The sequence below is a fragment of the Manduca sexta genome, chromosome 16 (assembly GCF_014839805.1).
Source record: "Manduca sexta isolate Smith_Timp_Sample1 chromosome 16, JHU_Msex_v1.0, whole genome shotgun sequence".
In the NCBI taxonomy this organism is placed as follows: Eukaryota; Metazoa; Arthropoda; class Insecta; order Lepidoptera; family Sphingidae; genus Manduca; species Manduca sexta.
In genome coordinates this window covers 6,637,587-6,657,737 of record NC_051130.1, presented here as the reverse complement: position 1 = coordinate 6,657,737, position 20,151 = coordinate 6,637,587, and the positions used below count along the sequence as shown (strand labels likewise).

Below are 20,151 nucleotides of genomic sequence, written 5' to 3'. Positions count from 1 at the left end.
ACTCTGAGGGAGCGGGGCTTGAGTCGCGATGGGGAATTTCCGTTTAGGGAAGCCATTACGGAGAGAAAATAGAGTCCAGCGTGAGCTGGAAGATGCGCTGTTGGGCGTTATATATTTGGGCGAGGAGGGTGGAGTCAGAGTGACCCAGTGTCCTCAGGCGCGCAGTCGTGGATCAACGCGTGGAGTTGGATAATCTCTGGAGAAGCCAGAGAGAAGGCGAAATGAGGCGAAGAAGCCGCGCCGCTAGACGCCGGAGTCGCCGCCACCTGGGGTTTGGATGGTGAGGGACTTGGCTACCTTGGAAGAGGCAGCCTTGGAGGTCGAAGGCGTTGGGACGGGAGCAGGAACAGAGGCCGCTGCTGCTGGTGGTGTGGCCGGGGTGGCGGGAGATTCTCCGGGAGAACCACCGCCCTGGGCCTGGGAACGCGAGTCGGCGCGTACCGCGGTGGGAAACCACGGATTACGCACCGGGGCTGGGGCCAAAATGAATTTCTCGGCCTGAGGGGCCTGATTGGCTCTACGAGCCCAAAATTGAGTTTTGTACTTGGGTGCCCGTGGGCACCCCCGGTAATTGGCTGGATGGCCAGATTGCCGGCAGTTAGTGCACGAAGGCGGCCCCGTCCACTGGGACCTATCTTTGGGGCGTGGGCACTGTGACGTGCCGTGTTCGCCGAGGCACTTGACGCACCTGGCGGGGAGGAGACAGCCACGCGAATTGTGGCCGTACTTTTGGTAGTTGTGACACTGCGTGCCCTCGTTTGTCTTATGTGGGGTCTCGACGGTGAAGCCGCCGAGGCCCGAGATATCGCGAATCTCGTATAGAGCTTTCACGTCATCGGGGGTGGCTAGGACAGCCAGGACCATCTCGTATTGGATGCCTGGTCGTGAAACACGCGATTTGCGGTGCATCCGGTGCACCTCTAGGGCTGTGATGCCCTTGGCCTGTAGTCCTTGTTGGACCTCTACGGCCGACATTTGGATGGGTATGCCGCGGATGACATACCTGTAGCGGCGCTCGTCCGGGAGCGCAAAGGTATAATAATGATAGCGTTTGCTATCGAGAAATTTGGTCAGTTCGCGGTGGTCGCTAATTGACCCGGGCTGGAGGAACAGCAATTTTTGGCCACTGATCCAGGCGTTAGGTGGGATTGCGATGCCCTCATTGGTGAGTGCATCAAAGAAGGTTTGAAGGGGAACCCCTTCGGGAAGTTGAAGGTTAACCTTCGGTGGCTTTTTAGGCCCCTTAGGTTCGGTAGCGGGCGAGGGCTTGGAAGCCGCGGGTTTGGATTTAGGCAGAAGGCGCGGGCGGCGCAGAAGGCGCTTGGGAGGCAGGGGCGTCAGAGCTACGCTGCTTCTTCCTGCGCCCGCTCCTCACGGTCGTGAAGCCGTCGTCGTCGAGGTCCGACGACGTGGCCCCAGACCGCGATTCGCTAGGGGCAGGGGAAACAGGTCGCTTGGACGCGCAAGCGACGGGGACCGCGGAAAGCTGGGGTACGCCGGGATCGGAATCCATGGCGAGGTCGGGCTCGCAGGCGCCGGCCGGGCTCTCGGGCGGACTAGGTTCGTCCGAGAACGCGGGCGTCTCCGGCGAGTCCGAGAACGCGGGTGACTCCGGCGAGTCGAAGGAGGACGCGGGCGAAGAGGGCGATTCCGGCGAGTCCTGCACCGCCCGGGGAGCATTGGCCACCACTAGGGAGTGGACCAATGAACAAAACATTGGATCTCCCTTAATGTAGGCGGCGAGGGTTGTCAGCAAGGCGTGTTTCGCCTTGCCGACCTCCTCCACCGCGGGCTCGTCAGTGTCCATAGGCTTAGACTCTGCCATTGCGGGTGAGTCCGGGCCTAGGGACACTTAAAAAGAAATGAAAAAATGAGTCGCGAGTGGGTTCGGGACCCGGGTGCGTTCCGCCTGGGAAATGGGAAAGAACCCACAAGAAACCAGGCGGCTATCGCACTAAAAGCGAACGCGTGATTTTAAATATGAAAAAGGAACTAACAAAACGTCCCCGGGTGGGTGTGCCCGGGGTTGTGTGCGTGAGTGGTCCTCCCCGCCGGGTGTAGGCGAGGGGGGATGTACTTAAAAATAGGTGTGCCCTAAGCTTGTATCCCTTTGCCAATCTTATTGTGCGAAAGGGTTCCTAGCAATCCGTGCGACGTAAACGGTATTGGACCTTTTTAGGGGTCCGCACGCTCAACCGTCACACGGGATGGAGTGAAAAGGAAAGGTAGGGTTGGGAAGGCGATATGCGGGGGAAACTGTGGTGTGTCTCCACAGCTTCCTTATCCGCACCCGTCCGGCTTCGTTTTAGCCCTGAGGGGGCGCAGCGCGGGCCGGGTCACGCTAGCTCGTCTTGTTATCACCGTTAGGTTTACCACCGAGCTAGCCCTGAAGGGGCAAAATTGTCGAAGAAACGGAAATAAACGGGTTTGACCCTGTCCTGAGAAGGACGCGGCCGGACCCAAACAAAGGACGCAGGTAACAACGGGGACAATGCCCTATTGTTCCCTTGTCCGTGGCGGCAGCGAGAACGCTGCGGTCGTTCCGAGCAGGTACTCGGAACAGAACAATGGCTTACCGAGCAGGTACTCGGTAAGACCAAAGGGACCGTTCGAGGCGGGTGCTCAGAGCGGTAAGTGAAACCGAGACAGATTTCTCGGTTGGATTTATAGCCGAGAATGCCGAAACCGAGATCTCGGTCGCGCTTTACCTGCAATTAAAATGGGCCAAGGGGATAATAGACCGAATTATTGGTATCTCTCTTACTCGTGTTGACAAGAAGGGCAGCGTGTAACCGACGTTTTATCTATATATTAAAATTATTTTTAAAATGTAATTGCTCCAAAGAAGTTGCTAGGCGTTTGAATCGTTTCGGATGTCAATTTTAATATTGAGTCGCCAAGTTTAAAGCGAGTTTTTCGAACTTCCACATAGTACGTTTTCGAATTATACATTTTTTTTTTCTATAAGAAAAGACTGGAATATGAATGATTAACGTAACACTTAAATAATGAAGTAAAGAATAGATATGTTATTAATCGATTTAGCAATCACTTCACACACACACACACTCACACCTTTTATCTCCGAAGTGTAGGCAGAGACGCAACTGGTACACCCATTTTTCACCGTGCGTATTACGAACCATAATATGATGAGCGACGAGCCTATCACCATATCCGATACAAATTTCATTGATGTAGCGTTTCATTCGACCTTTGCTTTTATCAGGGGACCAATTAATTATCACTTCCCAAACCCTAATTCATGTTTAAATCTCAGCATTCCACAATTCTGATAGCGTGGGTATTCTTGGATGATAATCACATACCGTTAAACATCCCAACTACTTATTTACTTACATATTTATAGTGGTCAAGGAGCAGTATATTGCCTAGATCGCCTGATCATTTTATTATAGTAAAAACGTTGTATTGTATGCTTCAGTTAATTACAAATTATGAGAAGTACAAGAGGGTGGAGATATAAGCCTAACAATTGTTATATTTTAGTATCAGTGCAGAAGTAATTTTAGTTCTGAAACAACAGCACAACACTATGCATCCAGTGGCGAGGTTGTGGAACAGTCTCCGTTTTTATTATCGCTGTTAAAATTTCGACATGTATATTACTGTAAGTTAAAGTTCGAACCACAGATGAGTTCCTCTGTCTATAAGTTCGGCGCATCACAGATTTTAATTTGATTTATGATGGAGGAAGAAATTGCGACCGGCCATCATCCGGCTGTCTGATATCAGATACCATCTGCTTCCCTTTAAGAGAATTCCGCCTAAGGTAAAAACGTGATGGAAAATTTCACATATTTGCTCCATATGGCATTCGACCACATAGTCACTACGAAGCAAGTTTTTGCTTCTGTTAAGAAGGACTGTCTCAGTGGCGAAGTTGTAATGCGTACACGGTACGAATACCACTACAGCGCTGAGGTCCTGTGTTCGAATGTTTTCATATTAAAAATTACTTAGTCGCAACTCGGAAGTAGGAAGTTAGCAGTGTGATGTCCCCGTGCCTGGAAAAGCGTAAAACCGTTGGTCCTGGTACTGATATCTCTCGGGTCATGTCGGATGGCCGTCTCATCGGATGATGAGGGTGAAGGAACAGAGAGTGCAACTGTGTATTGTGCACACAATTGTGCTCTATAATATCTTCTATGTACTATCGTAGGTACCTGGCTGACCTACATTGAGGTTGGCCGCCGTGGTCGAAATTCGGGCAGGAAGGATTCATCCACTAAGCCAAATAACTACATATTATTATAAAATAAAAGTCCCAAAAACTGTTTGTCTGTATGTGGTTGGTTTTCTCAACGGTTTTTTGTACAGTTCTAACGAAAAGAGTGCATCTTTTCGGCAGGTTTATGTTGATACTACATTACGGTTTTATGAAATATAACAATTACTGTTGAAGAGGTCGCACGGTTGTAAAAATCTCATGGGTCGGCATTTACGCGGGAAAAACATTGTGACACACTGATTTCCACGTGGGCGAACCCGCGGGCATAGCTAGTGCGATATATTTTTATACAAACACAAAGCCAAATAAGTATGCGATATATATTTAGATAACACATTTAACCGTAAAAGTATAATATGCATAGATGTAACGAAAATATAAACTAATACAAACTAAAACTGCGAGTGTAACTTACATTATTATTATAGTTTTAAGACGATACTAATTTCTCTATTGTCATTGCCGAGCTATGAACCTCACGATACCACGTCTACGATAAGGTAGTGTCACCGAAGAAAGCCCGGTTCCTAACAAGGCCCACGATGCATGGTTTAGGTATTTTTTTCCGTGTTGTAGTGTAAACACATACTATGATTTTTTGATAGTTCTTTTATTGTATATGTTGCAATTAAATTAAAGGTTTTTCTTTATATTTTATTAACGAAACAATTTCAGGAAGAATTTAAAATTATATGGACCTCCAACATACTGCTTCGGTAGCGTAGTTGTACTGCATGCGCGGTACGGCAGCGCTCTGAAGTTCTGGGTTCGTATCCCGGGTTAGGCAAAGTGATAGTTGGGTTTTTCTGCCCAGTATCAGCCCTGAGTCTGGAATTTGTGCCCGATATGGCGATAGGCTCGCCCCCTATCACATCATGGGACGGCACACACTTGGCGAAAAGTGGGTGCCCTGGTCGTGCCTCTGCATACCCCTTCGGGGATAATTGCGTGATGTGAGTTTTGTTTTTGTCGAGTTCCAAGGGCTTCGTCACAACACAACTAACTTTTGCTTCCAATCGCCTACTTTATTGAGGTAAGTACTCTATTATAACGCTGATTAAGCACTTGGTCAGAGCAATTCCATCCAAATTCATGAATTGATTTACAGGCTAACTTTGACATAGAAAATATCCTTACAAACTTTCACTGTTTAATAGATTAATGATAGTCAGTATACCTACATTTCAATTTATTATGTTAAGCTTAAATATACAAACACAGTGGGAGCGAGAGCGGGTGCGGAAAGGGCGGAAAACGCATATTTCTACTCGAAAACACAGCGCGCGGGCCCGGGCGTCTCAGTGAAAACGCATAGGAGCATTGTCATGGCTGAATGTTTAGGAACACATAGTTTCTTCAAGTGGTATTTTTTCCAAAACCGGTCATCAAACATAAAAATATATTGCAAAAAGATGAATATTATACGATATTAGCAATTAGGATATTATGAAGATAATTACTTTTAGTATACATTAAATGTCAATAAGTACTTTCTATTACATAGGAAAATATGTCTCTAGAAAGACAAGCGTACGACACGAGCGGATTACGTGTTCTTGTTATTGTCATCGCCCCATTCACGTGACCCGCCGCGGTTTCCGCGCACCCTCGTCGCTGTTACTCTGTTCACATGCAAAAGAAGCTATGTGTTACAATACCCACTTGTAGATTTTGGTGCCCGCGCCGCTCCCACTGTTTTTGTAGACTAAGATCGAACCTCTTACTGAGCGAAAAAAGCCCTCATGAGGCGTTGAATGTAAAAACACAAAAGGAAGTTCTTATGATTTTTTTAAAGTAGCTACGTCGTGTTCTGAATGTTTTTTGAATACTTACATGGAGAGTAGCTATTCTTAATTCCTTATCAATTACATATCTAAGGAGTATATACTATACAGGTAGTTTAAACATTATAAATGCTGGATAAGCTAGTTAAATAAGTTAAAAAATATTTAAAGAAAATTTTTCACTTTAATTAGTCATCAACTCTAAAATTGGTAACCAGTATATACCTGTTACGTGAAATATTTTTTTGGTTTTAAGTGGGTTTTGAAGGCTATTTAATTTTTTGTAATATTTTTTTTTTACATGAAACAATAAATAATTGTGCTGTTTTACTAACAGACTGTCACCGCATGAACACATTGCATTACAATAAACAAATGAATGCACCATAAGTGCGGTACGTTCTAAAAATAAGGTTGAATATAAAACTAGATTTAGGTTCCAATAAGCGACACTACGTTACACCAAAAACATCTATTATAATTTACAATATATTTAACATAAAATTTATTTAAAGCTGATTCATTCACAAGTAAACGTAAGCATTGTTATTGTAGGCTAGCCCCCTTATTCATAGACGTTTTTTATCTAAGGACGGAGTAGAGCTGTGATAACAAGTCTGTTTCTACAGGCGAACGACAAACACGTCCCGTCATTCGAAGCAACAAAAAGAAAAAAGGCTTATATTATTATTGTTAATTAATTCTTATATCAAATACAGACGTCATCCCGCTTAGTAGCAGAAAAAAATCCATAACTTCCAAAGTTTTAATCAAATCCAAAGATGTGGAAGAGTTGGATATGACATTTTTCCACTTTAGGTCATTACACATGAGTAGCGAAGTAATCGAAAACGCAATGCAATTCCTATTCATATACAAATATCGAGCACATGATAGATGATATTTTTTTAAAGAAATCCTTTTATCATAAAATTACGATAATAATATCATCAAAGAATTATGAAAATGGGCTCAAATATAATAAGTTACAAGCGTTGGAAATCAGTTATAGTCCATTGAAAAGTTACATTTGGGGTTGCGTTTTTTAGAGGACGCAATTATATTTTTTTTTAAGTGTAGGGGGGGTCAGTGTAAAGCTTAAATCAAGTTTGTGGGGTCGCCACGCTTGTCCCACAGCCGCCATCTTGAAAATAGGGGTTCAAATGGTTTTTATCACGGAGTGATAAATCGCTTTGGCACAGATGAAGCAATTGTTCACAAAATCAAAGTCTGGCTCTGGAGCTTCTGAAACTGACGATAAACTACTGGAGCTGCTGCTGCGACGACGAACAACATTATCGGTTCGATTGTCCACGTAATAACAATAACACGCAATATGTACAGTAACTTCCGAAACAGTTCGTAAAGATTTGTGTTTGTGAACAATTGCTTCATCTGTGCCAAAGCGATTCAGGATCCAAGTAATTCGGGTATAATCCGACAACCGCGGGTTTGTGTTGTACGTAATGAGAGTACAAAAAAATTTATTATGAACCTTATAAACACACATTCTAATGACGTTGCAATGGACATTGCTTAACATTGAATTTCTTAACATTTTCGCTTATAACTTTTTTATTTATAGTTCTACGACAAAAAGTTACTGGAAAGTTGTAGAGAAATTAATTTGCAACAAAAAATGTTTATAATTTTTTTTTGTCAGATAAATAGTTTAAGAGATACATCGTAAATACCATTTCACCCCTATTTTCAAGATGGTGGCCGTGAGACAAGGGTGGCGACCCCACAAACTTGGTTTTAGCTTTACACCGAACCCCCTACACTTCAAAAAAATAAAATAGCGTCCTCTAAAAAACGCAAGGTAAGGCCTAAAAAATGTAACATTTCAATGGATTATTACAAGTGATCACTCAAAAGCAGAAAAGAAATGCATGTTGACAGGTTGAGAAGTCGCCAGTTGTACATGATTAAAAAAAACTGGTTTTAAAATAAAATTTCAAATTAAAAAGACAACAAGTAATTTACAGAGCTGTGACGTCATTGTCATAAGCGTGCTTCTCTTTCTCAGCCGGGTTCTCGACGACGTCTCGCTCTTGTTTCTTCTGTACGTAGTACAGTATTCTGCAAGTGTGATAAAAAACTTTTTAAACAATATTAAAATAAAAAGTTACATTTTCTTAAGATTATCTGCACTAGGGGATTCAATACCGATTAAATATTGAATGAGAGAGATACCAATAATTCGGTCTATTATCCCTTCGGCCCATTTTAATTGCAGGTAAAAGAGTGGCATCCACTTTTACAAACCTTAAACCATGAGAACGAATCATGCAAAATTAATTGAACTTAAACATAAGAATATGCCAAATGCTTAACTCAGAGGCTTTCTTGCAGTCATTTTTGGCTAGTTAACAAACTAATTAACCTCAGGAATGATGAGACGTCAAAAAAAGAATTGTTATCTAAAGGCAAATTTTAAGAATTTTCCACCTTGCTATCTTTCGATTTTAGCCAAAATAGCCCCCATAAAGGGTTATGTTTTTTTAATGAATATGTAAGTTGAAATTCTGGAAAAGTTTTTGACCTACCTTAGAACGACGGAGTCACCTGTTTAGAGTTTTAATTTAAAGTAGAAAATTTAAGTCATAATTCATAGAACGTCAGTTTTTCACTTTACACTAATATTTTCATAATTTGTATTAAAGTTACGAAGCTGATTGTTTTTAGCAAAAAAGTACAACTAATGAAAATTTTCTTCCAACAAAAAAATCTTGAATAAGTCTTCTACTTTAAAAAAAAAGTTTAATTGTTGAAATTGAAAATTCTGAAAAATATTCATAACTCCAAAACTATGAAAAATCGCAAAACATACATGCGGATACCCCAAGGAGTGCTCTATCTCTGCACCTCCGCTTGGCACTATTTTCTGGGACACCTGTATATTGATACGTGAAGAGAAGTCTATATTTAACGTCCGACGGAAAGAGAGGGGTGTTATAATTTTAAAGTGAGTATTTGTTTGTGTATCTGTATCTCTGTCTACAGTATAGTAACTTCTTAATGAATGGACCATTTGAATCCAGATTTTTGTTGGAAAGTTGATGTGATAGATATGGTTCTTAGCTACAATTTGTGAAGATCTATTTAGGGGTTTGAAGATTATCAACTCATTTCCAACTTCCATAAGTCTAATTGACTTGAAATTTGGTGTACTGTTACTTAGATAATATTTGTAACATATGGTAACCTTGCGCTGATACTGCATTATCAAGTATTCTGCGAGATACCCAACTCCTCAGCAACTTACAGCTGATATGACGTATTTAGGCTTATAAACAAGGTTTCTATGATTAGGTGTTAGATAGATGATGATCGACGTCCCTATGGAGAAAATTATAAAGTAAAAAGTTTGAAATAATCCCCGACACTAAAAAATATTAAAAGTATAAAATAATATGTGTTTCTTTATTCTTTAACTTTATTATAAGTACCTAGTAATATTTTAACCCAAGCGTGCACGCGTCGAGGGACCGAATTTTGAACTAAGGAGATGAAAATACTTATTTAGAGATTATCCTATTTTAATATTTTAAGATAATTTTATACTTTGCGCATGGATGAGTGTGAGATTTGGCACGATTATTGTTAATATTAGAAGCTCAGAAAAATAAAATTTATCCATGAAATTTGTTACAAATATTTTAAATTCGACGGAAAATTTTTGACCCCTGGTAATAATATAATGCAGTGGTAAATGTGACGTATCAGTAAGGTAAACTTGTATTTTATATTATTCTTGTTGAAGATAAATATTTATCTTCTATAAAATACAAGTTGATACCCATGAGTCAATCTTTAAAGAATTTTAATTACCTGATCAAGTTGTCTGACCACCTTGCAACAATAAACGGTTTACAAAAATAACATAGGATTATCAATATTTAAGGTATTTTTATGTGTTTCGGATGTGAATTTGGCAACCATGAGGCATACACACTAATTGTGCCTAGGGCCGCGACAAATATCGCTCCGTGCATGGCCCTATATTCGGTAAGGTCTCGGAGGTCAATCTTTCAAGTAGTGTGTAATAAATACCCTTTAGAGGAGAAAACGTCGTTAGTGCTAATTTTTTTTTGTTTTATATATACATCATGAATTTATAGTCGTTTTAGTACGGGAAATTTTAAATTCTGTATCAATAATAGAATTACAAAAAATACCAATGTATTTTTGCGAATAATAAATGAGAACTAAATCTCACGTATTACTACGACCACTACCATCGGAGCCATTCGTAACTATTAATTGTCGCGATCTTACTATCATTATCAAACTCAAACGAGTGAAAAATATTACCAAAACCAAATTTTTAGTTATCCACAGTAAAATTAATTCGCTATTTTGGTGCTACAAATTGTTTTAAGTAACCGCATGAACACATTTTGACTCCAAAACGACTATAAAATCACAGTGTATAACAGTAATTGTTGAAAAGTAAGAATACAATATTATGTGGATGTATTGCAAAATCAGTATCTTTATTTACTACCTACGTGATCAATTTAAAATTTGAAGTTGTGGTTAGATATTATAACAAAATTGATCGGAAATTCCATCATGTTTTTCTTAAACGTGATACAAAAACGTCCTAGACCTTTTAAATCTTATTGTTGAATGGTGTAGTAAGTTTGTTTCACGACATTGTTGCATAATTATATTGTATAAAGTTATAAAAGTAAATTTTGTTTAAGTCATGTCAGTATGTTTGATATTTCCTCTATGAGATATACAGCTATGCCCGCAACTTCACGGACCAAAGTGTAATACAGAATTCACATATAATAATGGCGCGTGATGTATATAAAGCGTATAATAATATCAGCCCTTTATTATATACTGTCCCACTGTTGGGCACGGGCCTCTACTACTGAGAGGGATTAGACCTTGGTCCACCACGCTGGCCTAGTGCGGATTGGTAGACTTCACACCCCCTCGAAATTGCTATAGAGAACTTCTCAGGTATGCGGGTTCTCTCACGATGTTTTCTTTCACCGTTAAAGCAAGCGATAATTCACAAAGAATACACTATAAAGCGTATAAAGTACGTTAATGGCCAACTTAGTAAGTATATAATGCTCTTGCAGTATATAAGACACCGGACGTATGTATATAAAAAGCTGAATTATTAGTATATGGTGCTGGAAGTATATCAGAATGCCGGTAATATGTAAGGTGTCAGAAGGTATTCTAAATGTAGCTAACAGATTTTAATTTTAAAAAAGGAGGGTGTTCTTTTTTCGAATGTATGTTTCTTTTTTATTTTAACCGATTTCATTTTCATTTTGGGCCGATTTTTTTTTTGTTGTAAATTGTATAAAGCTCCATATAGGTACAATTTTAATATTATTGGTATTGGACATTGGATTTAAGGCACATGGAAAGTAATTCTTAAAAATATTCTCTTTTTGCCAAAGCTATAACAGCCTCCAAAAATCTATACTTTAATTATTGAACATTACAACATAAAAATTACTAAAAACTTATTAAAATATGAGATTGCTTTGTTATTTATGTTTTTATGTTCATAACATTAAATCAATTTTAGAGTCCAAGTCTAATTAGCTGGCAGTGGCGACGGGTCCAAGTAACCCGATTCCTGCCCGCTTCCCTTTCTTAACTTATGTAAAATTTAATTATTATTGAAACTATTTGGAACCGCATTTATGCTTATCGATAGTGCCTTTATTTTGCGTCGGGTCCCCTTTTGGAAAATGTCACCCTTCGCCACTGTTAAATGTTTAAGTTATCAAGAAAAGAGAGCGTTGCCGATTCGATTCCTGCCTTGGGTAATTGTTATTTTGAAGCCGACTCTTTATATCGGCTCATTGTTTATCCTATGTATTTTTGCTTTTGGGGAAAATAAAATATACTTATAACTATCGATGCATATAACACAGAAAGAAATGAGTATAACTAATTTATGATTTGTCACTACTACCGACGTTGTGGCTTGCAGTGTATAATCAGTGTTGCAATCCAAGGTATCGTACATACTCGTAAATAGAGGTATAAAAATAGGTTAGTCAAGTCAAATACCATTAAATACAATAGGACATCAATAGGACAGTTTCTATGTTCGATTTTGCACATTATTTTATATGTTAAAGAAAATAATACGCAAAAAAAATCTTCTGTGAAATCAGCATCTATATTGATTGTAAAATAAATAAATAATTCATATTTGAATTATTGTTTTGAGCAAAAATAGAGGCGTGGTGGGGTTATCGTGCTATCTCTTTCTCACGCACGAGGGATTATGGCCGTTGACACTCGGTGACATCACAATTATTCACAGTTATTCGGCAGCTAACCTTTACACCAAATTTCAAAACTTTGTAACTTATTTCTTATAGCGTGGACTTTGAAAAGTATTTTTTAGTTTAATTTTAAATGGCTTACTTTTTTGAGAAATTTATTTTAAAATATTCAATAAGCCTATCATTACTTCGGAGAAAAAGAATGATAAGTAACTTAGTTTTTAATTGCAGGACAAAAAATATGAGTTCGGGTTAAATTTTAAGCGGCACTTTTGCGGTTTTCTCGGTGTTTTTTGTATAATTCAATGACGCAACTAGCATGCCGGTAATCCGGTTATAAGCGACACGACTTACGCCCGAAATTAATAACCAATCCTAATCCAATGTATGCTATCTAAGACTGATAATTCATTCGTTTCTATGGATAAAGCATGCCAATAACCAATCCATAGATTGAGTAAGCTATCTCTAACAATAATCAATCTTTGAGAGGACGGATTACAGATCATAGATTACCCTCTGTTTGAAAATGACAGTTTACGCTTGCCAATACTCTATCTACCCGTTTTGACATTTGATTTGATTGTTGTAAACAATCACATTTTCCAATCGGACCAATTCCTCAGTTTACTCCATATGTTTTGAATATCGCTTACACTGATTTTAAGGGAAACGAAAAGGCAATGGAAATATCCATATTCTCTAGTGACAGTGACGACAGTGATTTGGAGGGACTAGCGATACTGATAGCGAAACTGAAAGTCGCGCTTCATCACGGGTAATGAAAAGAGTTAACTACATGCAGACCCTGGATCAGTTTGATTTCACGTTTAGATTAGGCTTTCGAAATCTGCTTGCCAATCATTGTTAATTAAACTGACGCCGTGTTACTTCTATGTACAAGGTAAATAATTTTGACTTTATTTAGAAAAATATTGTACCTACCGAACTATTAGATAGGTACTAGCAAGGGGCAATTGCATCGTTTTTCAGGAACTATGGTGTTTCTCCATTCCATCAACTTTTGCTGAGGAATAGGAAATATTTATATTATCTTTTCAGGACATTTGGTACATGGAAGCGTCGCTTCCCTGTGATTGCATTGACATTGCGTTTATCTTTACCTAAAGTTCAAGCAATAATAATTGCAACTGAAGTTTTGCACAATATTTGTCGGAATCACTGGTTTGAGGAAATTCCAACCGAAGCGGAGTTATCAACTGCTGATATTATTAATTATGAGAACAATATAGAGAATCAAGATTTTGGAGAAAGAACAGCATTAATAAATAACTTCTTTACTTAGTAAAATAAAATACCTTTGTAATCACTGCTATTTAGTTTTATTGATTATCTACATTTGTAATTAAAAATAACAATTATTACAAATTAACATAGTTTTATTAGTTAAAAGTTAATATCATAGAAACAGGCAACATTTCCATACATTATCTATACTATAATTATATAAAGCTGAAGAATATGTTTGTTTATTTGTTTGTGTGAACGCGCTGATCTCAGGAACTTCCGGTTTGAATTGAAAAATTCTTTTAGTGTTGGATAGCCCATTTATTGAGGATGGCTATTATAGGGTATATATCATCACACCATGACCAATGGGACCAAAACGGGTAAAATTGATTACTTTTGAGAGCTTCTGTTGCGAGCGCTGCGTAAACGGTTAAACTTATGCAACAATTATGTATAACGGAATTGTAATTTGTTCCATAACACTGGATAATGTGTACAGAGTCCAATTTTTATTATATGGCACCGAGTTTACTGCGTACTTCATACTTAAAATCTAAATCCTTTAAAGATTTATTATTAATATATTATGAACAATGTTATTAAACTTCAGTGTCAAAATATGTCAGATACCACGTTACTCACGTTCCATTTCAACTCATTAAATAGTTTGTACCTAAATATGACATGTACTAATTATTAATTATTTCTTTTGAGGGCTAAAATGCATAAAATATTTTTTTATTACTTCAAGTATTATTTTTAGCAATTGGAAAAATATTTAAACGAATAGTTTGTATGGAAAATACAAAAAGTATTTTTTTACGAATGGAATATTCTGCATAAAATGGAATGGTCAGGGAGGGAACGCATCTGGAAAGGATTGCCGGCGATCTATCGTTGAAGGTAAGCAAGGACAGGCGAGTTAAGATATTGGCATGCCGGTAGGAGAGCAATCGAAAGATAGTCGGCAATCTAAGATAGGTTTCAGTCTTGGATAGCAGATACATTATTAATTTCGGGCGTTAGAATAAACATAATATGACGTCTCGTAATTGTCGAGTGGTTCTACTGATTACGATATTGTACAAACAACTTTTTGAAAGCAACTGTTTTGCGTGAGATATACACATTGTATTCATGGGGACACATTACTGCTGAGGAATTTATTTTTGTCTAATTATTCTTTAATAATTCGAGAAAGATAAACGGCTCCGTAAAGTTTTTTATCCTTCATCACGTAATCCAGAGGCCTGACCCAAGATCTCTAGACTGACACGTTGGAAGCGGTCTGCATCCAGCTACTTACACAGGTCGTCTGTATATTTTGCAAGTGAACATCTAACGCTGCGCCTATCGGCACATGTGGAGAATTCTGAACTTTGTACCCCATCAGCTATCAGTTCTGCGAGCTTTGCAGTTAACTTGTAATAACAAATTAAATTTTATTCTTGGTGCTTTGGTAGCCTTTATAGCTCGGTGCGGAAGTACTATTTCGGTACGATTACCGTTTAGTGGCGTAAAGGTCAATACCGCTGTGGAGGAACAGATGGTTGCGTTCCTCTATGGAAGGGGAAGATTCCCAGTCAGGCAGATGTTGCGCCTGACCGGCCGCAGCCCCTCCGACAGTTCCTATTCGGAGGTGGTATATATTCTACACGTCGCTCAAATTGTGCAAGCGTGATTCAGGATCGATGTCCCCATCTATCGTGATTGCTGTGTGATTATCAATCCAGTTGTGTCACTGCATCGATCCTCTTGCAGTTCCAGCGATGTTGACAAGATGGCGGTATATGCACTAACTGTCCCGCCACAACCGTGCTAAAGACTCAGATTCAGTCCACGGGTCGGGTAATGTGGTAAAGTTTTTTATGCTTATTATCAAATCAGAGTCCACAATTTTTACCCATCATAACTTTAGGATCGCCCCTTTTACATCATGGGATAAAATATGCACGGCGAAAAATGGTTGGTTGGTCCACCTACCGCGTCTCAGACAAAAGGCGTGAGTATGAGTATAAAATTTAATTTATGTCACTGATTTGACTTCGTCTATTTAATAACGCAATATAATATATTGACCTTTTATATTACTTTCAATTCAAATTATTCTTTACCACGTGTCAGTTGTGAACAAGTATTTCAAGGCAACAGACGAAGAATTTGAAAAGCAACCTTGGGATGCACTCCAGTTAAGATCGGATGTCAATAAAGGTTTTAGAATCATTAAAAATATCTCGAACGAGGCAACCTTGTAACGATAAATGGTATTAGATTTGATTACTGCCTTAGCAGGGTGGTCCTAGTCCGGTCTTAATCCGACATAGAAAATATTGATTGAACAATTCTAGAGTGTGCCTACTTACATACAAATGAAGTTAAATAAAAGTATTAAAAAAACGTCCTCACCCAAATATGATGAATGCTGGTAGAGTCAAAATACTTGCTAAAAAGAAGATTGCTCCGGGCAATGTATTTATAGTATTTGTATAAATTCGGCTGAACAATGGTACGAACGCTAATGTCTGCAAGGATTCCGTTAATCCGAATAAAGAGAGCATTTTACCTGAAAAAATAAAAAAAAATGTGATGAAAAAAAGTAGGCAATGCATTTTGTAATAGAATAGTTTAATAAACGAGTCAATGAATATACTGATATGAAGTAAACCACTGCTGGGAAATACTATACCAGAAGAACTATACACACATTACCGACCAGAAAACAAAACATTAAATTTTATTAAAAATAAAGAATACCCAAGAACGACAACAAACAAATAAAAGGTTTTTTTGTTATACTTAATTAAAAAAAAAAGGTTATTGGTGATGACAATCATAATTTTTTTTTTAAATTACAACGATTATGTTTAATTTAAGTTTAGCTAGACGTTTTTAAAACTCGTTTCTAATTTTTTAAATGGCTTACTACGGAAACTAAAGTTACTAACGGGGGTAGACCCCCGTTCGCAAGCACAAATGCCCATATTATATATTCAGCTAGTTACAGAAATGTAAACAAACATCTATCCGATTCTCTTAAAATTTGCACCGTTCTTACGACTGAAGTAATTATCTCTGCAAAAATAACAGTTGGGAACTATGTTTTTTGACATTATTATAAAGATAATCCTGTTGCGCATATTTTTATAGCAACATCCTTGTTGTTAGATCATCTAAACAAAAAATATTACTGTTGACGTAAGATTGACTTATTATGCTCGGTATATTTACGAAATTACATCAATTTGTTCCTATTAAAGACCATGGGTATGATGAATCGAATAATCATCATTGGAAATTATGAATTTCGAGGTTAAATAATAATGTTAAAATCTTGAAAGAAAAGATGTTTTAAAACCTCATTGTACTGTGTTTGATTACCATCATTTAAAACAGCAAAATCCTACTTCTTAGAAGTCGAAAACCCACTTAGGATTTACTTAGGATGCCATGACTTCTTCGTTTTAAAATGATAGTCATGCTTTGCTCCTGATGTGTCATGTTGAGCGGCTTTCGAGAATGGATGTCTATTGGTTTCATACAACATTTCTCTGACATGGAAATATTCACGATTATTCTAAAAGACCTTACCGAACACGGAAAATAATAAAAAATCACTCACCAACTTTATCAGGATCAACAACTTTTGTTCCAATCGACTTGACAGCCGTCACTCCTACATTTCCAAATATATCAAACGCTGGCCCCGCGAAAAACCATTGCTTTGTTGGTGCTAGGCCATAAACTACACATGAAACTATTTTGCATCCAGTACCTATAATCCCTAGGAAGGAATCATGCATTTTCAGGTATTTACTGAAAACAGTTATTGCCACAGTAGTTCCTGAAAAATAATGAACATCTTTGTTATTTTGAACTGCTGTTTTATAATGTTCTAGACTAAAGAAACGACTTTCACATCATATCTGGAAATTTGACGAATTCGGAGATAAAATTTAGTAGTTGTTGTACGCTGCGTATCAACAGCCTGTGTATACTGTTAGTGATAGAGAGTTGTTACAATAATTTTAATCATCAGGTGTTTGTGATTTTTTAAAGAATATTGCAAACTTATATGAATATAATATTCTTTGGGACAAATCTAGAATTTATCTTTATTTGTAGCAGGTACCTACATAAATATAAGCTGAAGACGAAATCAGTTTTATTTTTGCAATAACTACGCCTTTTGAGATCATTCCGCTAAAGCATTCTATTTATTTGTATTATAAGTATATATTAAGATGTTTTAATGATTATAAGTTCACGTCTAAACCAATGATTATATTTATAATAAGATTGGCATATAGACTTGATCAAGTCCTGGATATACCCTACTCTTTCTTTCAGGTGCTTTCGCCCTTACTCTACTGCAATGGGAAATCGGTGTAACACACTTATTCCTGCATGTTGTTGAAACTGCTTAATCTTGATTTTACGACCGGCCGCCTGTTTCATATCAACCGTCTCTGAGTATCCAACCATGGGAAAATCATTTAATAGAAGTTAAATAATATAATGAGAGAATTGGAATTCGAATGAAGATTCTCTGACCTGTTGCCCATAAACGTTGAAGGTTGAATATTTACCTGCACATAAGCCCAGTTTCCCAGAGCCCAGTAGCCCATAGTTCCCAAATGAAGCCTTAGGATAAGGTTAGATACTTTTGATTCATAAATGCAAGATGAAACTTGAATACCAAGTAGTATACTAGCGACTCGGTCAAACGGCGAGTAAAAATGGATTTACTGGCCTTTAAGATGTTCCGCAGGCATAATTTTTTGCCGATAAACAATGTACTGCTGTAAAATTGACCACCGCTGAAGATACCAATGTGGCTCAATCTAGTAGTGTAGTATTTATCACTATCGAGTTGCCAACGTCTCGAAATATTTTTAGTAAAATTTGAATAAAATATAATTAAAATAATTGACTTACCAGCTATTCCCAATAATGTGGCGTATGTATTGAACATACTTATCTCCACAGCACTCATGAGATATCTATGAGTCTGGTATCCGTATACAAGTAATCCTTTGGCTAAAAAGAATGAATGACAAAATTGTACTACATTTGTATAACATTATTTTTAAATTAATCAATTAGGTCCCATAGAATTTTCAAAAAATGGTTTAATTAAATGGAACCGTAGCACGCATAATAATTCCATGAATGCAATGACGCTTCCATGCCTGTAGGTACCTTGATGGTTATAATTATTTTTGTTCTTATAAAATACAATAAAACTTGGGATATAATAGTTTAAAAAATATATTTTAAACTAAAATTATAATGCACTATCTACAATAGTTACTATCTCAGTACTATATTCCTAACATGGAATAAATTAAATGACATATTTTCAGTAAAACACTATCGCTAAAAGAATAAGCAAAGGTTTTAATTATAAAAAATGATAAAATACGTACCTTCAATCGGACCCGTAATAAAAACAAATGCACAAAGCAGTAGAATCACTCTTATCCTTTGTTGTAAAGGAATAACTATTACTAAAGATATAGTATCCCAAATGTTGTACGGATTAAAGAAACTTATTAACTTTGCTATGAATGTTCCTTCCGTCGCTTCGTTTCTAATGTCGTATATCCTGATATATATATAGATAAGGGCAAAGGAGTGTAAAGCTAGTATAATCGTGAAAACCCCGTAATAGCCGACTGCGTTTAACAAAATACCATTTATTGATTGTCCAAATATAGAACATAAAGGCACAATGATAGCTAACATTCCCATTCTAAATGTGCGTGCTTCTGCGGTAGTCACATCAGCAATGTAACTGAATACACCCAACAAAAGTATTGAAAAACCACCCGATAATGCCGTTGGTAACGATTCTATTAACGCAGTGAGCCACAAAGGCCATTCTACAAAATAATACGTAGTGAAGAACAGTCCACAATTTGATATAATTTCTCCTATGACCGGCATCATTATCAAAACTTTTCGATTTCCAGTGCGGTCGCTCCAAGCTCCGATGAATGGTACAAGTATTCCAGGGATACCCTTCTGCATTGGATACTGCCATGCTTTTATATCATTTACAGCTATGATAATCTCTGTTCGGAGTTCATTAGTTCTGTTATCATTTTTGAGATTTTTGATAATGTCTGTACAAATAGTTTCGTTGTAATTTAAATAGCTGCGACATGCTTTCTCTTGGTTTAATTGTTCTATCGCTATGTTTCCTACAATAAGAGCGAGGAAATAAAGTATCAAGCAAGGTTCAACTGTAAACCAATTGGCTAATTTCTTAATCCGCTCAGACCATGAGACTGGTGGTTCTTCTTTCACTTCACTTTTTACGTTGGCTGTATCACAATTTTTTTCGGTATTTGTAAGTTCCACACCATTTTCTTTATTGTCATTCATTTTTCACTAATTAATTTATGATTTGTATTATCTAAAGAACTTAAGTTACAAATGTGCGTTTGTTTGTTAACACTAATCAACACTGACCGTTCTCCTTGGCTCGATGCATGGCCAAAGCAGTCGAAAAAACTTGTTTTTCTTCTGATACATAATTATAGTATAACAACTTCTGGTGTATCATCTCAACATATCGCTGGCT

General features: G+C 37.8%; 2 protein-coding genes across 2 annotated transcripts; both read right to left on the bottom strand.

The window, feature by feature from the left end:
- Positions 1 to 1,288: 1,288 nt before the first annotated feature.
- On the bottom strand, positions 1,289 to 1,825 carry LOC115453273 (uncharacterized protein KIAA0754-like). Its single transcript, XM_030181963.1, has one exon. The coding sequence runs from the start codon at positions 1,823 to 1,825 to the stop codon at positions 1,289 to 1,291; it is 537 nt and encodes a 178-aa protein (XP_030037823.1).
- Positions 1,826 to 7,820: 5,995 nt separating this feature from the next.
- LOC115453165 (proton-coupled folate transporter) lies at positions 7,821 to 20,051 on the bottom strand. Its single transcript, XM_037439398.1, has 5 exons — positions 18,992 to 20,051; positions 18,501 to 18,602; positions 17,185 to 17,406; positions 15,972 to 16,128; positions 7,821 to 8,118 (listed from the first exon to the last, which is right to left on the bottom strand). Exons 1-5 carry the CDS (start codon positions 19,950 to 19,952, stop codon positions 8,019 to 8,021), a joined length of 1,542 nt encoding a protein of 513 aa, XP_037295295.1. The 5' UTR covers positions 19,953 to 20,051; the 3' UTR covers positions 7,821 to 8,018.
- Positions 20,052 to 20,151: the final 100 nt, after the last annotated feature.